The sequence below is a fragment of the Phalacrocorax carbo genome, chromosome Z, assembly GCF_963921805.1.
Source record: "Phalacrocorax carbo chromosome Z, bPhaCar2.1, whole genome shotgun sequence".
NCBI classification, from domain to species: Eukaryota; Metazoa; Chordata; class Aves; order Suliformes; family Phalacrocoracidae; genus Phalacrocorax; species Phalacrocorax carbo.
This window is the reverse complement of record NC_087548.1, coordinates 23260155-23287780: the sequence shown is the minus strand read 5'-3', so window position 1 is coordinate 23287780 and position 27626 is coordinate 23260155. Positions and strand designations below refer to the sequence as shown.

The 27626-nt window shown below is 40.7% G+C and overlaps 1 protein-coding gene across 2 annotated transcripts; it reads left to right on the top strand.

Moving 5' to 3' along the window:
* Window positions 1-1830: 1830 nt before the first annotated feature.
* DEPDC1B (DEP domain containing 1B) lies at window positions 1831-27075 on the top strand. Of its 2 annotated transcripts, XM_064438214.1 has the most exons (11): window positions 1832-1973; window positions 2561-2826; window positions 7851-7986; window positions 10253-10380; window positions 15336-15466; window positions 16509-16556; window positions 17007-17147; window positions 23043-23209; window positions 24660-24836; window positions 25510-25695; window positions 26015-27075. In XM_064438214.1, the coding sequence occupies exons 1-11, from the start codon at window positions 1926-1928 to the stop codon at window positions 26174-26176; spliced, it is 1590 nt and encodes a 529-aa protein (XP_064294284.1). In that variant the 5' UTR covers window positions 1832-1925; the 3' UTR covers window positions 26177-27075. The 2 variants fall into 2 exon arrangements, with proteins under 2 accessions (XP_064294286.1, XP_064294284.1); XM_064438216.1 differs by lacking the exon at window positions 25510-25695 and having other exon boundaries at window positions 1831-1973.
* Window positions 27076-27626: the final 551 nt, after the last annotated feature.

Below are 27626 nucleotides of genomic sequence, written 5' to 3'. Positions count from 1 at the left end.
GGGTGCTTTAGCACAGAATCTGAGGCAGCTGGGGAGCTGCTCAGGGGCCATACATGTATTCGGTGGGAAAAGCAATCACAGGTGCTGTCTCAAGTCCTGCCAGCCTCCAGCCTGTGTGCATGCCCTTGGCTTCCAAAGCAGGGAGTCATCTCCTAAGGACAGAGCCCTGTTGCTGTTTTTTTCAAACAGCTGGGAAGGGTTTGCCTCTGATTTATTTTTAAAGCTTGAATGGTACCTATTTTTATATAATAATTTACTGAGTACTGATGAAGAAAGTGGGACAATTTGGTTCATCTAGGCCTTCTTGAGCCTGAGGGTTCAAGCATGTTTGGGAAATGTAGGCCTTTCGGGGAAAGGCTGTAATAGCTAGTCTGTAGTGTAAACTGGATGATGCTGCCCTCTGCTTCCTCTGGAGAGGAGGCATTACTCCCTAGTCTGGCAGATGACTCCAATGCTGGTAGGGGAAGTCCTAGTTCTCATTCCTGAATTTGCAATTATTCCACTCCCCTGCACCCCCCAAATATGCATGGAGGAATGCATCTTGCAGCTGGGAGTGAGGGGTCAGATACTCGTTTGCTGCTTTGGGGTCTAGATCTGCAACAGATCCTTCAAGCTCACTTGAGCTTAAGTAGGATACGCGATCAAAACTAAGCAGCTCTGCAGATGGACAGATGCTGAACAGGAAGGAACCAGGAGGAACTTCCAAGACCAGCAGTTGTGCTGTAGCCAGCTGCCTCCAGAGTCAGTTGCTTAAGGATTACTTAGCAGGAGCAGAAACTGGAGATGCTAATCATTCAGTGGGCTGTCAGCAAGTGCCATTTCAGATTCCTACTGCATAATTTCTTGCGCACCGGTTTAGTTTTCTGTAAGTTATGGAGTATTCGGAGAAAGAACGCACTGTTTCAGCGAATTGTGTGGATGTAGCCTAAGAGGCTGCACATAGCATAACTATGCTAATGACATCAGTACAAAATGTTACTAAACCCTGTCCTATGCACAATGTTGCAGCCTGTGAGAATCAGTGTCTTGATCTAGACAGTTACATTTTTCCTACCTAAAATTTGTGCATCTTACATACTGAAATGCATGATACGTTAGAGTTGTACTGGAAGGAGGAGCGCAACGGTCAGAAAAATTGTTGTAGTGACTTTACTGATAATGAGGGGACTTGGGTTAAAATTTTGTAATCCTTTGATTTGGTGGAGGAGAAACACTACTATTACTAGCTAATCTTCTCCTACGAAATTGAGCCTGGAAAATTGGTTTGGGTTTGTTTTGATGGTGGTTTTGGTTGGGGTTTTTTGTTGGTTTTAGGATTTTTTTGGGGGGAGGGGTGTCTTTTGGGGGTGTGGTTTTTTTTCCCGTTTTGGAGTTTTTGTTGGTTTGGGAGGATTTTTTGTTTTGTTTTGAGTATTGGGGGTTTGTGGGGGTTTGTTGTTGTTGTTCTGGTATTTTTTTTTTTCGGCGGGGTGGGGGGGTGTTGATAAATGAATGAGAAGGCTCTATCAAGGTGGCAGTTGGGCAGACTCTGTTTCATTGCCACGGTTTGACCGTTCGCGAGGCGGAAGCCTGGCCCCCCTTCTCGCTCACGGGGGCCGTACGAACCGCAACAACGCGTGGTTAGCCTGCGTTTCAAAAACGCAGTAGCGCCTCTCCCGGGGGCCACCAGGCCCCGCCGCCTCGCTCGCCCCGCCCTTCGCCCCCTCCCGCCGCGGCGCCCGGGGGCGGCCCGCGGGAGGGCGGACGGGGCGGCCCGGGAGGGGGCGGGGCGGAGGGTCTCCTCGCCAATCAAGGGCGGGGCGGGCCCGCCACGTGCCGTCGCCACCACCCAATAGGCGTAAGGCGTCGCCTCCCGGGCCCGGATTCAAACGGGCGGCGGGCGCGGCTGCCGGTTTCCGTGGAGACGGGAAGGCCCGGCAGCGTCCATGGAGCCGCGGCTGGTCGGGCCCGGGCCCTACCGAGCCACCCGGCTGGTAAGTGTGTCCCCGGGGCCCCTGTGGGGCCCTACCGCCGCCCGGTGCGGCTCCGCGCACGGAGGGCGGCATTCTGGGCTCTCCTGGACGCTGGCCTGGCCGCCTGGGTCTGCCCCACCAGGCAGCGAGCCCTGCGCCTCTCCCGGGCAGCCGCTGGTCCGGAGCCGGCGGGGCGCTCCCCAGCCGTCCGGGTGTTGGCGCTCCCCAGGCTGAGCCCTGTGCGGGGCGGCTGGACCTGGGCGCCCCGCGGAACTGGGCTGGAGCGGTGGCAGAGGCCGGCAGAGCCGATCCTCGGGGCAGCCTTTCGTCACAGTGAAGAGCCAAGGGGCGGTTAAAGCTGTACCCGCAGAGCCGCAGGTAGTGGTACGGGGCTCTAGATCTTTCAGCTTCCTAAATCTGGTGTTTGTTCTCAGATCTGAAGGGTTTAAATTGTACTTTTAGGTTTTAGTGTGGAGGTAAACGCAGATGATCAAAGTAGTACGTAGTTCCGCGCTCAGATCTGGCTGCATTCTCATCTCCCTTGGCACAACTAAAACGCTTCTAGGGGAAGAGCTCCCGTAACGGTTTGCTTTGTTCCTCTTCCCTAGTGGAACGAGATCATAGAACTTTTTCGTGCCGGGATGCCTTTACGGAAGCATCGGTGTCGGTTCAAAAGCTACGAGCGTTGCTTCAAAGCCTCGGAGGCGGTGGACTGTTTACATGAACTGCTTGGCTCTAATCAAAACTTTGGCCCAGAAGTGACCCGCAATCAAACGGTTAAGTTGCTTAAAAAATTCCTGAAAAACCACGTTATCGAAGATATCAAAGGAAGATGGGGCAAAGAGGACTTTCAAGATGATGGCCATTTATATAGGTAAGCCTGTATACGGTGACTAAAAAATTTTGGGTTTGGGAAACAGGGAGTAACAACTCGTGTGTATTGGTCTTACAAATGTTTTTGTAGAATGCCTTTGAAAAGGTGTTAATGTCTCTTCCCTCCCCCTTCTTTAGTGAAAGGCAGCTGTCATGATTTAATATTTGGCTTGGGGTTTGTTGGTTTTTTTTTCCTTGTTTTTAAAAAGTTTTGAAGGGCACTTTTGCTCGATTACACTCTATGAATACCAACAAAAACTTTTGCAGCTTTTACAAGGTAGTGAGTTCTGTTTGCCCTTAGTAAGCATCAGGTTTGTCGGTGCTGGAATAGTGCATATTGGGAAGATGTTAATAGAAGCCAGGACGCCATTGAGCATCCAACTCCAATTGTCATCCCTCTCCCCCAACCCCCTGTTTTGGATGCTGTTTCCAATCCTGAGAGAAAAGCCCTCAGAATTTAAAAGTCATTAATGAAAAAGCCTTTTTCTATAGTCTTTGTGTTGTAGGTCAAAGTTATCTTAAGAAAGACAGAGTTATGTTTGCCCATCCTCAAGGATTCTTGCTTACTTATACTTGTTTAGCCTCTCAGCTGGTGGCATGTTAACAGAGGAAAATAATTTTCTTTGTAATGAAAACTTAGCATTACTGGAAGGGGTTTTTTTACCCCTTGTGACCTCAGTTAAGGTTTGGGTGTCCAGAAGTTGTGGGCTCTGAATTTTTACCATCTTGTATTGTCCTGTTCAGTGAAAAAGTCGTGTAAAAATGACCATTACCTTAAGTATGGATCTGTAACTTACGGTGAGTCGTCTTCTGAGGAAATGGGAGCTATCTACATGCAGACCAACAGGAAAAATAGGTCAGCAATAATGCTGTGTTTCTACTTCTCTATATATTATTATATGCTTAAAGAAATCTTATGCATTACTTTTTTTTGGTAACGATTTCATAATATTGTCTTTGGAGAAATGCAGGTAGTACTGAATTTCCACTTGATGTAGATAAAGTCAATTTTTCATTTTGTTCTGTGATCTTAGTTAGTTTGTAGGGTGTGCCTACGCTTTATTGCTGTCTAGCCTGTACACCTATGCTGTAAGTACAGTTGTTCATTACTGTCTTATATTTTAACTTGGAATACTTTAAAAGTAAGAGGTAAGTATGATGTAATTCTTTCACTTTGCCATAAGCAAACCTGGGTCAAGATACTTTCTTGTAAAAAGAACTATGGTTTATGTTAAACTTTTTTTTTCCTGTGCAGTTCAGTTGATTTGCAGTCAGACTGGGTCATATTTGTATTTAGTTGCAGTAACAAATTAGCACCAATTCAAGTTTTTTCGTTACGGTACTGTGTGACATCTTTTAGTAAAAGCAGTAGCTGTTTTTTAGCCTGCCTTCTGAAGGAAACGACAACGAATGCTACAGCTTCCCTGCCAAATCAGTTAAATATTCAAACCAATTTCAATCAACTTTAATGGAAAAAATTTAAATAATTTGGAGGGAATAAAGACTGAATGTTCTCTCCAAACTTAGTTCCATAAAGGGAAATTGCATGCTAAAAATGTTACATTTTAGAATTTGGGACTCTAAGTTTGGAGGACCAGTGTATCCAAGGACTTGCATCTGGTGATATTTTGAGAAGCTCACCCAAGAAAGTCTATTGCTAAGTGTATAGAAACAATATACGGCTCTGCAGTCTGTGAGCTGAAATGACTGGGAAAGTGTGCTGAGGGAAGCATTATGCATGCTTGTCCTGTTCTTAAATTCTTCTCTGGCCATCTGCTCATGGCTGCTATAGAAGGGCAAGATATTGGGATAGTTTACCTAGTCATTGGCTAGTTCAGGTTGGAAAACAGGCATGGAAGACAAGAAGAGCTGCAGAGGATCTTAGGTCTTGACTTCGGGCTGGAGAAGGTTAAGTGTAAAGGAGTGGTGTGGAGTAGGCTTTCTACTTGTTTAAACAGAGTTAGAAGAGCAGTTGAGTGCTGGTACAGCACAGGGTGGTAAGTGTGTTATTGGTTTGGTATGTTCCTAGCTGAGTCCTGCTCTGCCTATTCTTCTTAGGACAGCACTACCTGTAGTTTTTTTTTCACTGGTGCCATAGGTTTCAAGTACTTTGCCTCCTTTCTTTCTGGGCATTGACCCTTTGTCAAAAGATTAAATATGGGTTTTGGTAACCACTGGTAGTATGTTGCAACTCTTTGGTTCGGGTTTGTTGTGTTTGTGTGGTTGTGGTTGGTTGGTTGGTTTGTTTTGCATTGGCACTGTGACACATTCAATTTATTTTGTTCTTTTTCTCCTTTGTATTTTAAGCCATGACTTTCCTGAGCTGCTGGCTGTGGAAGTTGCTTGGGTGAAATATTTCTGTGCTTTTCATTTTCTGTGTCCCCTGCCTAATGATCTGCTATTGGGCAAGAGAGGTCTTTTGTTATATCTATCTTAATGATGTTCTTTTTCCACCTCCCGTTCAAAAGCTAACTGAAAAAAAGTTACTAAAGTTATTAACTGAAGAGGTTTTTTACTAAAACTGTGTATCTTTCATGCATCTTGAATTGGAGATAGGTTTTTCCTGCTGGGCTTGGTGCATAAATAAACAATGTATGCTACTCACAGTTTTGGTGTTTGGCTTTAAGTATTAAAACATGCTTTTCTCCTATTTATGGAGTTCCAGATGGCCTTTATGTGTGTATTTAATGTTCTGGCAGCACCCTCTGGTGGACATTCCTGATGTTACGTTGTAAATACGTTTCTCACCACGTTGATACAGGTAACAGTACAACTCGCTTTTAATTCCACTGACAGTGTTTACTCTGGAAACCTTGATATGTTTCATACCTTTTCTATAAATTCCTGTGTTAATTTACTGTGACTGTACACTGTGGTGCACAGGTGTTTCATTCATTACCTTCACGGGTAAGTGTAGATGTCTGCTCTTGTTCACTCCACAGAGTACGAAAAAGAGATGTTGCTGATTGTTGATTTGCCTGAGAGTATTGGGCAACTATTAACTGTGAAGGTGACAACTAGTGTGGCTTCTAGAAACAGCAAAGACTGACTGTCTGTGTGATCTGACTTACTGGCTCAGTGTAGCCTGCAATAATAAATGAGAAGTTACAGTTCTGGAAGATGTCAGGTGTTACATTTTTGGAATCTAAGGAATTTTATTAAAAGTTGGTACTCTGCATTGCTAATTAACTTCTGGGAATTCAGCTGTGGGACTTGTTATACCATCAATACCTATGTTAGTTGACCCTGTTCTCTATCTATTGCCCTGGACACAAATGGGTACCTCTATTCCCTCCTTATATAAACTCCTAAAACTAGTGTTGCTGGTGCTAAACCATGTTAATCTTGACATGCCAACCTTGAAGTGCTCCTCAGTTGCTAGCTTTAGGTAACTTTATTCTGTCTATCATGAAACCAGAGGCTTTTTATTGTTCATCCAAAAACTTGGCTCTACCTAGATCTTGCAGTAATGTTACCTGAAAAAAGGGGATGCACCTCCTTTTTCTGCTTTTAAGAACTCATTCATTTACTGGTTGGTTGAGAACCAGGGCAGCAAATGACATAAAGCTAAAAATTGTGAAGAACTGGAGGGCAAACAGGGAAGTGTTGAGAATACTGTAATGCAAAGGAATAAAAGGCTGCAGATGTTTTAACATTAAACTCTAAGAAATATCGAAGAAATATTGAGTAGTTGAAAAATAGTTGAGAACACTCAACGCCTGAACATCTGCAATGTAATCTGAGTTACTTTCAAAAGGCAGAGTAAATCTTGCGGGATTAGTACCAGGTACTTCTTACTTTTTCTCCGGGTTTATGCAAAGGAAGTGTTACTTCCCTGTGTTGCAGGTATTCAGATGAAGAGTGTTGTGGAACGTGTCAGATGGACACAGTGTGCACGGTCAAAATCATAATGTGTTTAATCCATGCAGTATAACACTATTGGACTAACAAAGCTGCAATATTAAACTAATTTAAAAACTAATTAAGTGTTGGAACTGCCTTTAGAGGAAACCTGAGGATTTCCTGAGCATTACAATCTTTCTGGTAGGATATAAATACATGCTATCCAGCTGTGTACAAGCTCTTACTGCAAGGTCACAGACATAATTGTCTTTTATGTTCTGATTAAAGAGTGAGTGAGGCTGAAGCAACTTCTTGAAGCATCGGGAATCTTAGCATCTAAAACCTAGGAGTGCAGGTAAACAAGGTCTGGTCTGGTCTGGTGATATGCTGCCATTGAACCTGATTTGCCTTTCTGATGTGCTGTCACTAATTGCTGTGTACATGCTCTGACCTAGGTTTGGCAATAATTTAATACTGATGAAGCTGGAGATGTGACTGAGCTGAATGTGATCTGGGACAGTTTGTTTTCCTTGTGTTCTGCAAGGACTAGGTTAGGTTTTATTTCTGCTAATTTCTTCAAGGCACTGCTTGAAATGCCTTAGAAAGTGAATGAGTTTCCTGCACAACCAGCTGGAAAAAGACTGCAGGATATGATCTTTGCATAGAAAGCATATAAACACAGAAGAATAGGGTAGTGTGGACAAAACTTTGTGTGAACACTTGCATGCATGCTAATTAAATCCATGTGTTAGTCATGTGACTTGTTTATGTAGCTTTGCTTTAGGATGTGCATGCTAGCAGTGCACTTGGCACAGGGAAAATCTATCCAGAGCTTTTTCAGCAGAATCAATGTCTTTTAGTGAAGACTGAGTCAGTTGTGTATACATAGGCAGCTGCTGCTATTTGAGATGCACTGGGATTTCAGACATTCACCCAAGGCTCAGCTGTGTTGTGGGAGGTACAAAGGACCCGACCTGTTCTGGAGCAACAGATGGAAGCCAAACAAGACACCTTAAAATGTTTTACGTGCCACTCAACACCAGTCTTTGGGCAACTAAGTCGCACTGTGAATGTCCAATGTATTTGTTGTATTTTTGCATGTGACGGCCTACTACGGTTTTGCGATGGTAAATACAGAATAGGGTGGAGTTCAGAGGCATTAAAAGTATTCTCTAATTATAGATTTCCTCCTTCCTCACCACTGAAGCCATATCCAAAGAAACCTTCATGTGGAAAAGAAGTAATTAAGTTTCCAGATTGGAATGAACCGAATGCGGGCACTTCCCAAGAACACATCCCAGTGAAATCAGTCACAATGGTAAGATATACAGTTTTCATTTCCCCAGACGTAAGCATATTTGGAAAGCAAAACTGAACTAATGATCTCTTTGTTGTGGCACAAAATACTTGGTTATAAAATTAAATGTAAAGTACTGTTATTTTAAACTTATGTGAAGTAAAGTTGTTCTTAATGTTTGCTGGGCACGCTGGCTTTGCGTGTTCTTTTTGCTACAGAAAATTGTCTTGAGCATCCTAAGTTCAGTATGGCTGTATTTGCCCATATGCTTGCGTTCCAGTCTGCTCAAATTCCAATAGGGCATTTATTACACTTCGAGACGAAATAGCTTCTTTACTGTCACTTACACTGTAACTCTTATTCAGAGACTTCATGTAGCAGAATATATACAGTATTACTTCCTTCCTAGCTGCTATGAGGTTGTTAGTGATTCAGTTTCCTTTTTGATAAGGAATATGTTGTGGCTAAGGAGAAGTGATCCTGGTTTCATTGCTACCCATTTTGATCTTGGAGAATCATCCTGCCCCATACTTACCTGGACTGATCTGGCCTTTGTAATTTTTTTTTTTTTTTGTAAATTATAAAAGCTGTTGCTTTTATTAGTAAACCAAAATTGTACCAAGTCTTGCCGCCTGGACATCTTAAAAGCCTAGGCTTCTGGAGTTATGTATATTCTAAACCATTCCTCCTGTGTATCTTGTATGTGAGTGTTCTCATATTTTGTGAACTCTTGGGACTTCTTCAATAATATTGGCCTTCTTCATAATGCTCATTAGTGCAGGTCTCTAGCCTTGGATTTCTTGGTGATCAATAGTCTGTTTAGAAAAGTAGCTCCTACCATTGTGCTGGACATCTAGTGGTCCTGAATGAATGGTTACTCAGTATTTGTAAACCAGATCAAGTGCACCTTCCATGTACACCAGTCTTCTGAAGAGGAAGAAGCATAGTCCTTAGAACTTCAATAGTAGGTAGAAGATTAAAAGGGAAGAAAGAAAAGACAGTGCCAAAGACAAGTAAGGACAATAGAGTATTTTAGTTACTGAGCAAGTATCTGCTGCAGTTTTAACGTGTTACAGCCTCTAACTATCTGCTCCAAATTTTCATCCAAGCATCGTGGCCTGATAAGAGTTAGCAAAAGACTACTTATATACATCTGACTCATGTGACAGCATATGGTCTGGCATAGCTCAAAATATTTCATTGACAGTTTCGGTTAATACAGGGGACCGTAAGTTGAAGTAACTGAGGCAAAGGAATGAACTTCTTTCTGCTGGCTCTTTTATAGAAAGGTGTAGCTTCCACTGGAATGGCAAAGTAGATAGGTAGCTGAAAGTGGTAGCACCTTAAATTGCTTCAGATGAAATCCGAGCACTTATTGGCTGTATGTGGGTTGATGGGTCTCTGTACTGAAATACTGATGTGGAAGACCACGTACTAATTTCAGAGGGTGCTATTTGTTTCAAACTAGCTGTAGTCTAATGTCATGGAATGACAGATGATTAGTGCTTGGTGTAATCAGGTACATTCCTGGAGTGCATTTTGTGGTTTGGTTGTGATCACAAGGAATACTGTTAATGTACTTTAGGACTGCCCTGTGATGTAAATCAAAGAACTGGGAATGATTAGGAGTTTTGCCTTGAAAACTTACGCTGCTGACACAAACTGTATTGTATGCCCATGCATTGACACATTGATGACAATCTTCAAGCATTGAGCTTGGCTGTGAAGGAGTATTAAAGGATAGTAGTCTCTTGCATTCTCTGCTTTACTTTATTCTGTTATAATGGTGGACTAGACCTGACAGGTCTTCTCAGCTGTAGTTATTTCCTTTTACTTTCTTCACAAATAGACCCTGCTAATGAACTCAATGTTTTGTTATGATCAGTATATGCTGAACAAGGATGAATATCTGTCTTTCATATCTCATCTAATAATTCTCCCAATGATTTTTCCATTAACAGATGTTTAATCTTAAAGTGGTAGCTGAAAACAAGTGAGTTAAACTGATTTTAAACATGGAGAGGATCTGAACACTAAAGGCCATTGACTCCTCAACTTCAACTGCTATTCTGACACATAATTTTTCTGCTCTGGACAAGTTACGTAACTGAGAAAAGATGCTGCACTTCTATGAAATATATACACTCACTTGCATTCTGGAGATTTTACTGGAATTCAGGAATATTTAACATACTTGTAATAGGGAACATGCTACACTATAAATGTATTCTAGTGTTCAATATTTGAAAAGTCACCAGTTAATGAGGAGTGGTTTTTCTGATTTCAGAACTCTGAGATGTGGTACAAGCGACACAGTATAGCTATAGGAGAAGTACCGGCATGCAAACTGGTGTTCCGCAGAGCGCTAACACAAGCACATATAGAAGAGATATGGAAATCCATGACTTTGTCACGGTGAGTATACTTGTGAGTCATTTGCTGTTTGAGTAAAACCATGTAGTAGGTGATAGTCTTGTCTGTGTTTTCTGGTACTGCTTGTAATTTCATCCATTCGCCTTTGATTGTTGCCATCAAAGCCATAGTGGCTAGACTGACTATACTGCTTGTTATTTGGCTAATGAATTCGGCAAATAAAGTTTGCAAAGAAACTTTATTGTGCTTCATCCCTTTTGACTTTTTCCTGTTGTGTTATCCAAGTCCTTTTGTTGTGTGTGTTTTGTTTTATAACTTTTTCCTCAGTCTTTCTCTTTTTTTCTTGTTATGAAATGGGAGCACTTCTGCAGAAGTGCAATATCATGAAATCTTTCAATGACAGGTACAATACTTCGCGTGAGATAAGAAATGGAGTTAGCTAGTTGAGTGCAGAAGGCTTTGAGATTCATATATTTGTTACTATTTCCAAAAGGAATATCCTATGCAAAGTTAAAGGCAGTGCTTTAGATTATTTATGCAAGAGAAAAAAATAATATACATTAGTTATTTTTACAGCACAGTTGAGGCTTTACTAATGATTACTTTCATATAAACCTAGGACATTATCTCCATGTAATAAGCATGGTGCCGAGGCAAGAAGCTCTGGTACCAGCACAATCTGCAGTGGAGTGATCTAGTGCGGTGCTCAGGGGAGTTTCCTCGACCAGGGAAACTCAGGGAAGTGGAGAGACCCACTGTGAGCCTGCAGGTTATGCCACAGTGGCTAATGAGACCTCTGTGAGGCTATGACCAACAGTGGCCAAGATCTCCACAAGTATAAAAGAAGCCCTTAGGGAGCACTGGTGACCAGGAGCACCATGAGTAGGGTGGGCAAACAGGGCATGGTGCAGCAGTTTGCATGGAAGGGTGTGCAGGAAGGGCGCTGAAGCTCTGCCAGCTTGACCAGGGATTAATGGTATCCACCCGGAAGAAAGCCATGGCCTCTCTAAACTCTGCACCGTTACAAATGACACAGCTTCCCAGACAGAGCTCCAGTGGGAACATGCTGCCTCCCAGCTGTCAAGCTGCAGAGTGTGCCCTGCTCTTATGCCAGTATTGGACAGCAGTAGTGAGCACACCTGTGGGTGGTGCGCCCAGGTAGAGGAACTCCTCCGCTTAGTGACAGAGCTCTGGGAAGAGGTGAGTAGGTTGAGGAGTACCAGGTAGTCTGAGAGAGAGGTGGATTAATGGAATGGCACCCTACCTTCCCTGGGACAGGACTGCAGGCAGACAAGGACATATGACATGAAGGATTCCCTATCCTCTCTCCACCTGGCTGTACTTGGTGACTTAAGGGATGGGGGCAATGGTGACAAGTTCCTGGCCGGTGCAATAAGTGTATCTCCTCCGTGACTATCCCAGCTTCCCAGGTGCCCTTGCATAATAGGTACAAGACTCTGCAGGTTGAACTAAATAATAATGAGGACAACGGTTTATCTGGCTTGAAGGTGTTGCCGAGGTTAAGTCAGCCTACACCCTGGGTCAAAACCACTTCCATAAAGAAAAAAAGACAGGCCATTGTCATAGGAGTCTCTCTTCTGAGGATAACAGAAGACCCAACATGCGGACCAGATCCACTTCTTAGGGAAGTCTGCTGCCTCCTTGGGGCCCAGGTTAAAGATGTGAAGAGAAAACTTCCTACCTTGATACGGCCCCTTGGGTTATTATTGATTATTGATTTTGCAGGTAGGCAGTGATGAAGTTGCAACAAGAAGTCTGAGGGTAATCAAGAGAGACTTCAGGGCCTTGGGAGAACTGGTGAAGGGATCAGGAACACAAGTGTTCTCCTTCCAGTGCAGGGAATGATGAGGGAAGAAACAGGAAGACCCAGCAGAACAATGCCTGGCTCTGAGACTGCTGTCACTGGCAGAATTTTGGATTTTTTGATCTTGGATCCATCCACACAACAGCAGACCTGCTGGCAACAGATGGGGTAGCACAGGAGTTAGCAGGGCTTTAAACTAGAACTGAGTCGAGAAAGGGATGAAACCAGGCTTGCTAGAGATAAGCCTGGGGGCAGCACTCCAATGTTTGAGGGATGGTGTGCTAAGCAAGGTCCTTCAGTCTGCTCCACAATGTGCTAAGTACGCTGGAGCACATTTGAAATGTCTTTATCCTAACGCTTGCAGCATGAGGAGCAAGCAAGAGGAGCTAGAAGCTTTGGCCCAGTCCCAGAGCTATGACATCACCGGCATAAGTGAAACCTGGTGGGATGAGTCCTGTGACTGAGGTGCTGTGATGGATGGTTACAAGTTTTTCAGGGGGGACAGACAAGGCAGGTGAGGTGGGGGGGTGGTGCTGTATGTAAGGGAGGGGTTGAATTTTATGGCACTTACAGTTAGCGATAAAATGGTTGAGAGCCTGTGGGTAAGGATGAAGGGAAAGCAAATAAAGTGGATGGTGTTGCGGGAGTCTGCTATGGGCCACCCAGCCAGGACAACAAGACTGATGAATTATTCTACAAGGAATTATGGAATGTCTCTAAATCAACTGCCCTTGTTCTTATAGGTGATTTTAACTTCCCAGACATCAACCAGGAATATCATACAGCAGACACAAACAGGCCCAGAAAATTTCTGAAGATTATTTATTGGTGCAGGAACTAAGGGAGATAACTAGGAAAGGTGCCCTCCTAGATTGTTTGTAAGCAGAGAGGGACTCATGGTGAAGTGGTGATTGGTAGTTGTCTTGGTCACAGTGACCATGAAGTAGCTGAGTTTCAAATCATGGTGATAAGAGAAAAACTGCCAGCAAAACATTGACCCTGGGTATGGGGAGAGCAGATTTTGGGCTGCTGAAGGAGCTAGTTAGTAAGGTTCCCTGGGAATCTGCTTTTGAAGGTACTGGTGTCCATGATCAGTGGTCACTTTTTAAGAGCCATCTCTTAAGAGCACAGAGGCAGGCAATTCCAAAGTGTTGGAAGTCAAGAAAGCAGGGCAGAAGGCTTGCTTGGCTAAGCAGAAATCTTCTAGAACTTAGGCAGAAAAGGGAAATGTGTGGACATTGGAAGCAAGGGCAGGTGACATGGGAGGACTACAGAGATCCTGTTTGCCACTGTAGGGAGAAAATTTGTGTCACCAAAGCTTGATTAGAGTTCAAGCTGGCCAGCACTGTGAAGGACAACAAAAAAGGCTTTTTAAAATATGTTAATAGGAAAAGGCAAATCAGATAATGTTGGTCCATTGCTTGACAAAGTCAGTCACCTCGCAAATAGGGATGTAGACAAAGACGAAATATTTAATGCCTCCTTCACCTCTGTCTTCAGCACTGATGATGGGCCCTGGGACCTGCAGAGCTTTGTATTGGAAGACCGTGACTGGGGGGATGATAAACTCCCAGCAGACCCTGAACTTCTTTGAGACTTGCTGCTCCACCTGGATGCACATAAATCTACAGGGCCTGATGAGATTCATCCCAGGGTGCTGAAAGAGCTGGCCAATGTCATTGAAGGACCCCTCTCCATTATTTTTCAATGGTCTTGGGGATCTGGAGAGGTCCTGGTCAACTGGAAGCTGGCAAATCTTGTCCCAGTTTTCAGGAAGGGTGAGAAGGAAGACCCTGGTAATTACAGGCTTGTCAGTCTCACTTGAGGTCCTGGTAAAATTACTGAGAAGGTTATTCTGGGAGTTACTGAAAAACATTTGAGAAACAATGCAGTCATTGGTCATAGCCAGCATAGGTTCACAATGGGAAAATCCTGCTTAACCAAATGTAAATTTCCTTTTATGACAAGGTCACCCATCTAGTTGACCAAGGGAAGCCAATAGATGTGGCGTTTTGGGATTTTAGTAAAGCTTTTGATACTGTCTGTCACAGTATCCTTCTAGATAAGCTGTCCAGCACACAGCTAGATAACTCCATAATATGTTGGATGAGCAATTGGCTGATGGATCGGGCTCAAAGTGTTACAGCAAATGGGGTTACATCAGGCTGTCAGCCAGTCACCAGTGGGGTTCCTCTAGGCTTTTGCTAAACTTCATGTGGTTGGTGATTGCCTGGCTCTCTAGTCTATCCAAATCTCTCTGCAAGGCCTCTATACCCTCAAGGGAGTCCTAAATTTAGCAAGAGCAAGTGTCAGATTCTACACCTGGAATGCAGTAAACCTGGTTATATGCAGAAATTGCGGGACAAGAGGCTGGAGAGCAGCTCCATGGAAAGAGATCTGGGGGCTTGGGTTGATGGCAAGTTGAATATGAGTCAACAGTGTGGCCTGGCAGCCAAAAGGGTCAACTGTCTCCTGGGGTGCATCAAGCAAAGCATAGCCAGCCAGTCAAGGGAGGTGATTGTCCCACCCTACACTGTGTGGTGGTGGCCCCACCTCAATTACTGTGTGCAGGTTTGGGAGCCTCAATATAAGAAGGGCATCAAACTATTAGAGTGTGTCCAGGGGAGGGTGACAAACATGGTGAGATGTCTCAAGGGCAAGACTTAGGAGGAATGGCTGAGGTCACTTGGTTTGTCAAGCTTGGAGAAGATAAGGCTGTGGGGTGACCTCATCACAGCCTACAACTTCCTCATGGGGGCAGCGGAGCGGGATGTGCTAACTTCCTCTCTGGTGACCAGTGATAGGATGCAAGGAGATGGAATGAAGCTGCATCAGGGGAAGTTCAGATTGGACATTGGGAAAAGGTTCTTCACTGAGAGGGTGGTCAGTCCCTAGAACAGGCTCCCCAGGGAAGTGGCCATGGCACCAAGCCTGTCAGAGTTCAAGGAGCACCTGGACAATGTTCTTAGTCATATGGTTTATTTTTAGGTAGCCCTGTGAGGAGCAGGGAGTTGGACTCAATGATCCTTATGGGTCCCTTCCAACTGGAGGTATTCTATGAGTCTATGAAATGGAGAGGCCTCTTTTTCAGAATCATATCTATCCTAATACTGCATGTTTGCCTCTTTCAGATTAGATTATGTATGAACTATGTGTTTCTTTATTTTTACAGATTACAAAAGGTCTTGGGTTTAGATTCCCTGGATGAAGTGTTAGACACAAAGCTTGTGAATTCAAAGCATATAGTCCAAAATGCATACAATGTCAATAAGCAAGGCATTGTCACTTTAGAAGATAAATCAAGTGAGTATTTTAGAAGTTTTCATTTAACTTTTTATATTGTAGTTTAGTAGTACAAAAAAGTATTAGTTCTAATCTCTACTAACGTAGCATCTTTATACTTGTATGACCATATCTATCTAGAGCTTTTACGAAGTATGCCATTGTTATCCTCTGACACCCCAATAGTAAGAATCAGCATTTATTCAACATTTACTCTCTTAAACTTATTCCTGCTTTAGCAGCAATGAAAGATGAAGGTGAAAGAGCAGCATATTTTGTTTTATAAAGCTGGGGATATTATTCACTTTGAGTTAGCTTTGTCAGCCTAGCCCTTAACTCCCTGAAATGGAATGTTTACATTAGGGAAATGTGTATTAAAAATTGGGAAAGAATCAAAATGTACACTGAGTTTTGAGTTTTCAGTCAATGTGGTTTGAAACTAGTACTGAGTTTAAATCTGCTTTGCACATCAGGGAGAAAGTAAAGCATCTTTGCTGCTGGTATGATCTATTACAATAGTATTGCCACCATGTTTTCCACAAGATTTATAGAGAAGTGAAATATGAGACTGGGACCTGATTTGGTTTGTGAATGAAACCTCCAGAGTGTATACAAGTTCATATGAAAGACAATTGGAGCATCTCAAGATATTAACTTTGTACTTGCAGAAATGACAGAACCGAATGTATCAATACTTTTCATCATCTTCAGTGCAAAGTAAACACTTTACTATAATGCACTAGTGAAGGTGTAGGTTGAACTAGTTTGGCTGAGTTTTGCAGGGCAGGTTAAGGATTTGCAGTATGGTCCATTTTGCTGATTGAGTTGTAAGAGCAGTAGGCATAACTGGTTGATATTGAGTACTGGAAGTACTAAAGTATAGATGTAATTCAACCTAGATTCCACATTAAAGTATAGTCTGCCTGCCTTTGCAATTAGTCGATCTACTATATAGAAGGAACTTAAAGAATTTTCAGCTTCACTTTTATCTTACAGTTTAACATTTTTCTCATTTTTTTCACCTTTTTCACTTTTTTCACCTGTCTGTTTCTCCCCTATGCAGAGGAACTACCTCACTGGATATTATCAGCAATGAAATGTCTAGCAAATTGTAAGTAAATTCAGGAGGGGGAAAAAAAGAATCCCACAACCCACACCTGTAAAAACCAATTGAACTTACTGCGCCTTTACTGCTTTATCAAATCCTGTTTATATTCACAGTCAATATTTTTTCTGATAATTGCTTTAAACAAAGTTGGAAAAGATCAGGCAGCGTATATTTTCCTGCCAGTGCAGCTTATTTCAATGAAATATGTAAAGGTTTATTCTATTCATATTTTTCCTCTATGTGTTTTCACTAGACTTGTTGGAAATAGATCATTCGATAGATCAATACAATTTCAGTTATATTTTGAAGAATGAGTCTAAGTTTTGGTTGGGTTTTTTTATTTCCTTTCCTACTTGACGTAGCATTTTTATTGGCTGGAATAAAAAAATAGTGATCTGATTGGTGCCTGCAAATTAATTTTCTCTTTTTTTTTTTTCCCCCTCCCCTTTGTAGGGCCCAGCTGCTCGGATTTGAAGCAGCCTACGTACTCAGGATTTGAAAGAGATGTCTTCAAAACTATAGTGGACTACTTTGGCCAGATGAAAGAACCTCTTCTCACATTTCATTTTTTTGATGTTTTTGTTAGTGTGTTAGGTAAGTAGTTTGGGATGTAGTGAAAAAATTATTCTTTTTATTTGACTTCCTGGAATTAATTTACCATACCCAAATAATATCACAGCTCATTTCTTTAGGACCTGTCCTGTCCATTCTACATGGGGAACAGTTTAATATTTCATATCACAAGGTGGTTTTGAACTAATGTGATCAAAACGACAAGAACAAAATTCTTCCATTGCTTGTCTCTATAATTTTTAAAGGTGTCTGTTCACTGCTTAGCACTGCTGCACCTAATAGATGGATTTTAACAGATTTTTCTTTTTTTGCAAATGTGTAAGCATCTTAAAAATTCACATAAGCTTTTAGAAATTGCTTGACTGAAGTTTAGATTAAAAACTATTAGGGCTGGAAAGACTGTTTTTAATCGTGGTAATATGACATCTGAGGAAATTGAAATCTTTCATTGCTTAAACTTAGAATAGATGTTAACTAATCCAGTGCTTCAAAAAAACAATAGTTTAGTTATTAACTATAAATTCTTAGGGGTTCACACTAGGTGATATTCATCCATCCTGCAGCTAGAGATGGCTAATTGAAAGACAGTAAATGTGAAAATATTATATTACATTCTATGGTTAAATTTCAGAAAAGAGCAACTGAGTTGAAAAGTAAGCATGCTTTGTAGCATGTTATTTTTCTGAGCTTCTTTAAATGGTAAAAACATTGCTTTTAATAAGCTATTGAGATGAAAAAGGAATTCAGAATCAGTTATTTCTGGAATTCAGTATTTTTAGACTTTGTTGACGATCTTGCTTCAAACTGAATATAGTTCCTTTTATGACTTTTTCTTCGACAACAGATATTCTTGATAATATCTTTAAAAGTTTTTCCTGTCCTTTCATACTCTATTTCTGTTTGCTTTTCCATTGTTTTGCACATCTTTCAGGATTTAAGAGTTTTTATTTTGCAGTGCTTGACAGACATAAAGATTCCTTACTAACAAAAACAGATTTACACACAAAAAATGGGAATACAGGCTTTCAAGAACTATTTAGTTTGTTTTTCATCTTCATACTTATACTGCCAGTACTTTAAAGTAAATTGTATGTGTTTGAAAATGTCATGTGTCTCTAGAAGTCTTGCCCAAACAGCCTCCTCCAGACACCTAACACAGGTATTTGAATGGCTAAAAAGCTGCATTTGGCCTTAGCGGGATGATTCGGGATATCTGAGCTAGGCACCCTCGCTGACTGGGGGATGGGTTTGGGCCAGATGATTCTCAGATGTCTTCCACTTTTTTAATAATTCAAAACTATGCCCCCTATCTAGCCAGTGGAGGGAGTTCCAGAAGACAATTCAGCACACCTGTGGTGAAGCCTAACTCTGCTCAATATGTAATTAAGTCTTAACAATGAGGCTAATGCACACACCATTATGAACCTGTAGGTAAATGTAGAGGATAATGCACACTCTATAGAGTACTATTTTGTAATAAGTGTTAATGCTAGTGTCGCAAATACAGATTTGTGGATACTGCCCACTACACCAATTTGTCATGAACATGATTTGTTACACAGCTTTGATTAGCAATTTAAGACTTATTAATATTTTTGAGATAGATCACAGTATTAGGTTGTAGAATTCTTAACAGCACTTAAGCATCAGCCAGTTTAAAACAGCAACTTGATGGAATTTGTTACAATCAACATAGTGACTTAAAGGTTCGAGAATGGCAAGGTTCACTTTATTACTTACATGTAAGAAGTGCACAAAGGAAAATTTAGTTACACTCGAGTGATTCACAGAGGCATTGTGGATGCAGGGGATAAGGCAGACCCTCCCACTGAGTCATAAGGTTCAAAATAGACCCCCTTGCTTTTTAAACTCCTGTCAGAGAAGTCTATGTGCAGCTAGGTCTAGCCTTAGTTGGCGAGCTCAAAAAGGTCTCCCTCGTGGACCGCTATTTATAGGATGTCGAGATGATTGGCTTTGGTCAGTATTTTACATTCTGGCCACAATTCCTGCTCAAGTCCTTATGACCAAGATAAGAGCACCACAGTGCTTGTCCTTAGATCTCAGAGTGGTGCTGTGTACCATTCAGGCAGGAGATAGCCCAGCTGTGGATAGAGACGGCCTGATGCCCAAGTCATTGTGATCAAGATAACAGCATAATAGAGCTTATCCTGGGAGCTCAAAGTGGTCCGGGGTTGGGGGTGTGTGTGGGGGTTGGGTGTGTGTGTCTGCACCACCACAGCTAGTACTGAATGCTGCCTGTGAAGCAGTAATTTCTTAGCAAGTTGTGCATTTACAAAATATGGACAAGCAGATCAGTCTTAAGACTTTTATAAACCAAGATTTCAATCTTTGACTTTTCATATTGCTACCCTCAGGGAATTACAACCTTTCCACAGTGGTTATAGTATTTCTTCTTTCAGTAAATAAGCTTTCTGTTTAGTGGAAGTCTTCAGGAAATACAAAGAAAGTGTTATCACATGATATTTTTAGTAATTTAAGGCAGCCATGATGTGATCTGTACCTGTCTAAAAGTTCCATCTTAAAACCTGAGAAATAGAATCACAGAATCATTAAGGATGGAAAAGACCACTAAGATCATCAAGTCCAACCACCATCCCAACACCATCATGCCTCCTAAACCATGTCCCAAAGTGCAACGTCTATATATTTTTTGAATACCCCCAGGGATGGTGACTTCACCACCTCTCTGGGCAGCCTGTTCCAATGCCTGACCACTCTTTCAGTAAAGAAATTTTTCTTAATATCCGATCTAAACCTCCCCTGGCATAAGCTGAGGCCATTTCCCCTCATTCTATCGCAATTTACTTGGGAGGAGACACCCAACACCCACCTTGCTACAGCCTCATTTCAGGTAGTTGTAGAGGGCAATAAGGTCTCCCCTCAGCCTCTTCTTCTCCAGACTAAACAAGCCCAGTTCCCTCAGCTGCTCCTCATAAGACCTGATCTCCAGATCCTTCACCAGCTTTGTTGCCCTTCTCTGGACATGTTCCAGCACCTCAATGTCTTTCCTGTAGTGAGGGGCCCAAAACTGAACACCACATTCAAGGTGCAACCTCAGCAGTGCTGAGTACAGGGGCACGATCACTTCCCTGCTCCTGCTGGCCACACTATTCCTGATACAAGCCTGGACGCTATTGTCCTTCTACACCACCTGGGCCCACTGCTGGCTCATGTTCAGCCAGGTGTCAATGAGCATACCCAGGTCCTTCTCTGCCGGGCAGGTTTCCAGCCTTATTGAGCCTCATACAATTGGCCTTGGCCCAATGATCCAGCCTGTCCAGGTCCCTCTGCAAAGCATTCCTACCCTTGAGCAGATCTACAGTCCCACACAATTGGGTGTCTGCAAACGTACTGAGGCTGCGCTTGATCCACTCATCCAGTTCATTGATAAAGATACTAAACAAGACTGGCCCCAACACTGAGCCATGCGGAACACTGCTTGTGACTGGCTGCTGACTGGATTTAACTCCAGTTAAACTCAATTCTAATTTCAATTAGAATTTATTATTCTATTTATTTTATTCAAATAAACTCAAATATTTGCAGAAATTATAGGTGGCTTGTGTAATCATATCACGATGTCTCACTTGCTTCTGTTTTCAAATGAAGTCTGTCTAGGGCACTTTTCTTCCAAGACATTGGCTGAAATTAGTTTTCAGGTTGGCTAAGAAAATAGGATTAAGGTGTCAGTGATCATCAGATACTTTACTAATGTGTTAAGATTAACCTTGCTCTTTGCACAGGTTATAATGATTCTTTATATATAAGTCTTGTTAAGCTTAATTATTATTTCCCAGGGCCTCTTCTAATCATATGCACTAGTGTACTTGCCAAATCTTCCTTCGAAATTAGAAAAAGCTTTGCTTTGAAAATTAAATTAACTACAGTGCTTTACCATTGTTTTCTTAGAATGCTATGTCTTTTGGCTGCCCTACTTACTGCTGCACATTTCTGTTCTTTTTTTAATAACAGTTTCCATTTTTTATACAGTGTGAATTGACTGGCATGGCGGATGAGGGGACAGCAGTGGATGCTGTTCATGTTGACTGTAGTGAAGCTTTCAGCACTGTCTTCCATCACATCCTTATAGCAAACTGAGGAAGTACAGGCTAGATAAGTGGCTAGTGAGGTAGACTGGAAATTGGCTGAACTGATGGGCTCAGAGGGTTGTGATCAGTGGCACAAAGTCCAGCTGGAGGTCAATCAGCAGGGAGTACCCCAGGGCCAGTATATGATAAAGGGGCCAGTAGTGGTTAACACTTCATTAATGACCTACATAGTGGGATATTGTCCTAAGCAAGGCCAGAATGCCCTAAACAAGTGTGCAGATAATACAAAATGAGGAAGGGTAGTTAATGCAGCAGGCGGTTTTACTGTCATGCAGAGGGACATCAACAGGCTGGAGAAACGGGCAAACAGGAATCTCATAGTGTTCAAGAAAGGACAATGCCAAGTAATCTTCTGGGGAGGAAGAACCCCATGCACCAGTGCATGCTAGGGGTGACTAACTTGAAAGCAGCTTTACTGAGAAGGACTTGGCAGTCCTTGTGGGCACTAACATGATCATGAGCCAGCAGTGTGTCCGTGTGGCAGTGAAGAGCAGCAGCATCCTTAGCTGCATTAAGAGCATTGCCAGCAGGTTCAGGGAGAGCTTTCCTCAGCACTAGTCAGTGAGTCCAGTGGAGGGCCACAAAAAGTAAGGGCTTGGAGCATCTGTCACATGGGGAGAGACTGAGAGCAGGGACTGTTCAGCCTGGAGAGGAGAAGGCTCAGGGAGGATCTTATTAATGTGTATAAAAGACTGATGTTGGAATAGCAAAGAAGAGGGAGCCAGTCTTCTATCAGTGATATCCAATAACAGATATGCCAATAACATGGGCATAAACCAATACAGGAAACTTCATTTATACACAGGAAAATAACTTTTTTAATTGGAAGGTAGTCAAACACTGGAAGAGGTTGTCCAGAGGTGCTGTGAAATCTCCATCTTTGGAGATAATCAAAACCTGACTGGACATAGTCCTTGACTGTAGATGACTGTGCTTTAAACAGGGGTAGAAGTCTAGCTAATATGTAGAGATCACTTCCAACCTCTGTAATCTACAGAAAAAGAGAAATGTATCTCTTTGTCATCTTCCTTATTCCTTTTTTAAGAGAAATTACTGATAAGACTTCAGTCATGCAGATATTTTGCTCCTGACTTCTGTGTTGTTCTTATACTAGTGCTATTTAGCCAAATGTGTAGTAGCTGCTTCCTTCACTGAGTCTTAGAAACGCAAAAGAGGATGACATTTTGGTGGTGAGACCTCTCTATAGGTACCTAAACTACCCTCGGATTCTACTGTGCCTGTCCAGTCTTCAGATATCTCTGCCATGCTTACATTCTGTGTTTTCTCAAGAGTTTGTAAGTAGAATTATTAATATATACTACAGGTGTGAGGCACGTATCAGTATTGTTTTACCTGTCATTGATGCATAAGTATGTTTTGTTTAAATTCTCTGACTGTTGCCCCAAACTTAACTTTTTTAATGTGGTTGGTACATCTGTACATACATTTCAGTTGTGTTAAGAACTGAGGGTTAAAAAAGAGCAAAGGATGAACCAAAACATTGTAGTTCTTCATGTCTACTAATACCTAGAGTTGTTGGTTATGATTATTAATGTCTCCCAATGCATCAGAAGGAAATCCTGTAAATACTTAAACAAGGTATCCAGTTCTAGTAGTTCAGTTCAAGGGATACCTTCCTAGACTCTTTGGGGAGTGGAGTTCTAAGGCCATCTCGAATGAGTAGGAAAGGAATTTGGGGGAGACAGATTTAGAAATTCTATGTTAAATGCTATGGAAATACATAATTGAGAAATGTTGCCCAATTTTCTGATCTTGTGTAAACCAGGTCTGCTGCAAAAACATTGCAAGGCTGTAGAAGCTCTTCAGATATCTTGTCTCCTGCTGCCGCCAGAAAATCGGAAAAGACTGCAGCTGTTGGTGAGGATGATGGCAAGAATTAGCTTTAACAAGGATTTGCCACCTCTTTCTGAATCAGTGAGGACCAGAACCTTGGTATGTATAGTGTAAGGCAAAAGGTCTAGATAAGACTTTTGGCACAGAAAAAAAGATTTTTAATGGAGAGTGTATATAAAATACAGTTTAGTTTTTTGCTTGTTTGAAGAACAGTTTGCCTATTCTAGCTATGTGGAAAACTACTCTGAATTTGAGTAAATTGGGATTCCTTGTTATGTTGTGAGCAAATGAAGAATTTGCTCAGAATTTGGAGGTTTCCTTATCTTTCAAAGTTAAATCACGACTGATTTCATTATTGAGTAGAAAAAAGTACAATACAGTAGATGAAGTCTCTGGTGTTCTTAATGACTGCAGATCGTGTGAGAGAAACAGACTGTGTGTTTCAGTCATAGTTAGAAATATGTAGCTGAATGTTTCAATTTACCTGTTTTCAGTAATTTAAAAGAATTCCTACCAGTTTATTTCAGTACTAATTTTTTTCATCACTTCACTACAGCAATCTCTGGAAGTGATTTCAATCAGAGTTTGGCAAACTCTAGTTTTTGCTAATGGCCTTTCTGTAGGACTACTTGAGGAGTTACCACTGATGTTTGCAACAGCATGTTATTAAAAGTTATTAGGCATAAATTAGCAATTCATACCAGCTAAGAACACATATTTCTTTTGGTTAATTTTCACATATTTTGGAAGAAGGGCAAAAGAAAACAGCTGTAGAGCCACTCGATAAAAGTCCTATAGTAACATGCATAAATCTAAATTTGTTCCATAGCAATTAAGTTTTTAATTAACTGTGGATAGTATTTGATTAAAGTAATTAAATTTTTAACTGCTAAGGTTATAATTTAATTAACTGTAAATGGTCTTTGATTAAAATAATAATGTTATAATCTAAATGTTATTTTTACAAAAGAATCCTTTACAGTCCAAGTATTTTGTACTAAGTTTTAATTCAGCAGTGTAGTCTATGATACATGACCAGAAACCTTGATTCCCTTCTGTGCTTTTACTGTTAGAAGTGACTGGTGCACAGACAGAAAACTCTTGTAAGTGAATGCTTAGGCATAAGACTACGTGAAGTGAGCTGTATCTGAAATTTCAAAATAATTGTATTAAGTTTTTCCACTGGTGCTTAATGTGTATTAAATTCCTATGTTATTTTTTAAATCTCTGAAATGTTTTATGCCCTGTTTAACTGGAGAAGTGGCATGTGAAGTGGCTATTTGATAAAGTCTTGAGAATAAAATGGAATTCAGCCATTCTAAGTCTAAAGTCAGGCTTAGATTATATGTATGAGACAAGAGCCATCTTCAGTCCACTCAGATAATGTCACTGTGCACAATACCTTTTATTTTTTTAAATATTAATGTTGGAATTATGATAAGTATTGTGCTGTTTAAGTATTTTTAAGAAAAGGTTACTTTTTAAATATAGTCTGATTCCCCACCACAAACAGGAACATACACAATAACGGTGGTTGTTTTTCTCTCAGATGGTTCAGGCATTTTCCCGTTGTATTCTCTGCTCGAAGGATGAAATGGACTTGGATGAACTGCTTGCTGCTAAACTAGTATCTTTTCTCATGGACAATTATCAGGATATCTTAAGTGTACCTTCTGCCTTAAAATCTTCTATAGAGGAGCATGTTGTACATCTCCAGAGAGTCCAAGTAGGTATCTAGTGAAAAAAAACCTCTTACGCCTCTGAGCTTCTAGACCAAGTTTATCCTTTCTGCTCTGAAGTTCAATAGTCTTAAAGATTTTTTTTCTGTCTCTGCTAGCTTATGAAGAGCTAATTAATTTTGGCTGCTGATATTCAATCATAACTATCTATTTGAATGAAAAATAAGCAGATCTTGAATGGTTTAGACACAAGAACGCGAAGATACATTTTCCTGTTGGTCAGCACTAGCTTCTCCATTAAATGGGTTAACTATATTTGTGGTAGTGAGGAAAACTGAATGGTTAAAAAGTGTTGCCATTAATATTCTGATTTTCTTCTAGGGCCATCCTTACTTGCTCAGCTTTTTCTTCAAAATCTCTTTCTGTTTCCTGATACAATATTCTGTTTTGTTCAAAGCCGCTTTTTAGTTCTTCCTTCATTAATATCTAGTGAAAAAGTAACTCTTAACTTATTCCAAGAGTTAAACAGGCTTCCTTGGTGTCATTTTTCTTGGCTTACTAGAACTCACTCAATTAGTGCAGGAGATAGGAGGTACAATTTAGGATCTTTATTCCATATCTTCTCTACTTAATGACTTCAGGTGGTCAATTTGATTAAACCATTTTAATGCAAATTTATTGCAGAAAACATAGCTGCTCTTTTTTTTACTCTTTCTTCAGATAAAATATGCTGGGGCTGATACTGATGCAACTTTTCCTCCTCCATCATTTTGTCACCAAATCAGTACGGATGAATTTGAATCCCAGAGGGCAACTGGCACTCAAGAACCCCTGGCAGCTTTATTGGAGGAAATTGCAATGAATAAAGAAATATCTCTGAAAGATAAGAAGAAGAAGCTCAAGCAAGTAAATAAAAATTCCTGCCCAGTCTTTAATTTTAATTTAAAAGCTTTATCAAGTCTTAGACATGTAGTCCTGTAAAGAATTACTGAGATTTAAAATAGTAGGTACTCTTGGGGATTTAAAACTTCTTAATCATTTAGAACAGAGATACTGTGATGAATCAAGCTATATTAGAAAATATTACCTCATTCTCTATATAGAGTTTTAGAAAGTCCATTAGAGAAATAATAATTTTCCTGCTCCAGAGGTGGAGGTTGCACTGTAATTGTTTGATATTACAAGTTAGAGTGAGTTCTTCATTTAAATTGATGTATTTTTCTAGTTTCAGAAATCTTACCCTGAAGCGTATAGAGTACGATTTCCTACCCCTGAAAGTGAAGCGGTCCTATTTCCAGAAAAAACTAAACAGAAACCACCAATTCTGATGTGGGCCTTAAAAAAGCCTTTTCAACCATTTCACAGAACCAGAAGCTTTCGGATGTAAATGGTTTGAAATATATCAGCGAACTAAGTCAGAGCGTGTTATCAATGGATCTTATACAAAAGGAGTCTGAGCAGCATGTAGTTATTCAAAAGACTGCTGGATATACTGCCAAGATGGTAAAAAAGGTCAAAAGAAGAGGAAAGTATTGAGGTGGTAGAAATTTGAGCCATTATCAGTATTTTTGTAAATCATTATTATTTTAAATGTCTGTTATTTAAAAAACAAACAAAGTCAAGGTGATAAGCTGAATGGGTGACAAAGTCCACTTGCTGTGGTTTGATCTGACCATCATTTCAAGGTCTAAATGTATATTTTTGTGTAATGTATTATTGGTAACTAATCAACAGCTTTTTTTCCCCTGAAAATGAGTCTCTTGCATAAGATAAGCTGTGTTTGTTCACATAGAGCTTGAGGAATGAATTTGCTCTACGTGCTTTAAATAAGTATGAAACACTGGATTTTGTTTTGCTTTTGTACACCTTAGTGTTTTTGATATGTAAGATTTATTTTGGAAAACTGTAAAAACTCTCTTAATTTTCTGATTCATGTGATGCATTACAGCTTGAGTCAACTCCTCTTGAAATTCCAGTAACTTCTGTAGTGGTGACCCATTTTTTAAAGCAGTTCAGTCTTTTAAGTCTTTTCCTGTATGCTTTTACTAAATATTGCCATACAAAATTGGATGCTTGACAATAAAATATATTTTTCCAGGAAAATTTGAAGCCTTCCATTTCCTCTGGAAATGGAATTCAAATATTGAAGAGATACTGAAGCATACATGCCTTTAATGATTTCATTTGTTTTGCATTATGAAATCTACTGTACCTATTACCTGACTGTGCATATAACTTGATTTTGACAGTACTGTTGATCTATTAAAGCATTACCGTCTTCAGATATTTACTTAGAGTGGTGTGTCTTCATGTTACCCATTAGAGATTTAAAGAGCAGCATTTCATACCTTACTGAATGTCAGAGTAGCCTATGCAGGAGAGAAGACAGCTGACATCTCAACAAATTTTTATCTGACATTTTAGTAAGCAACACGGTGACGATCCTGTAATGCAACATTGACAGTATTTTCACTTTCCTAACCTCCTAACCAGTCAATAAACTTTAAGATGCTTGGTTTAATAGATTAGAGTATTTCTTTGGCAATGTGAGTTTGAAGAGTACATGTTTCCATTATTTGTTTTCACACATCAGTTATACTTGGACTTCATATCAAAAATATTTCCCTTAAGCAAAATTGATACAAAAGGGTACACTTTTCAAATAATAAGGAAATATTAAAGTTAATATTAAAAGTAGTCTGAGGCCAGTTCTTACCTTTTGTACTAGGTCTTCAAGGGTGACATAACCTTTTAGATGTCATACTGTTCTGTGTATACTTACGTACAGTCAAACTTCGACTATGACTAGACTATTCATATATAATTTGGTTACAGCA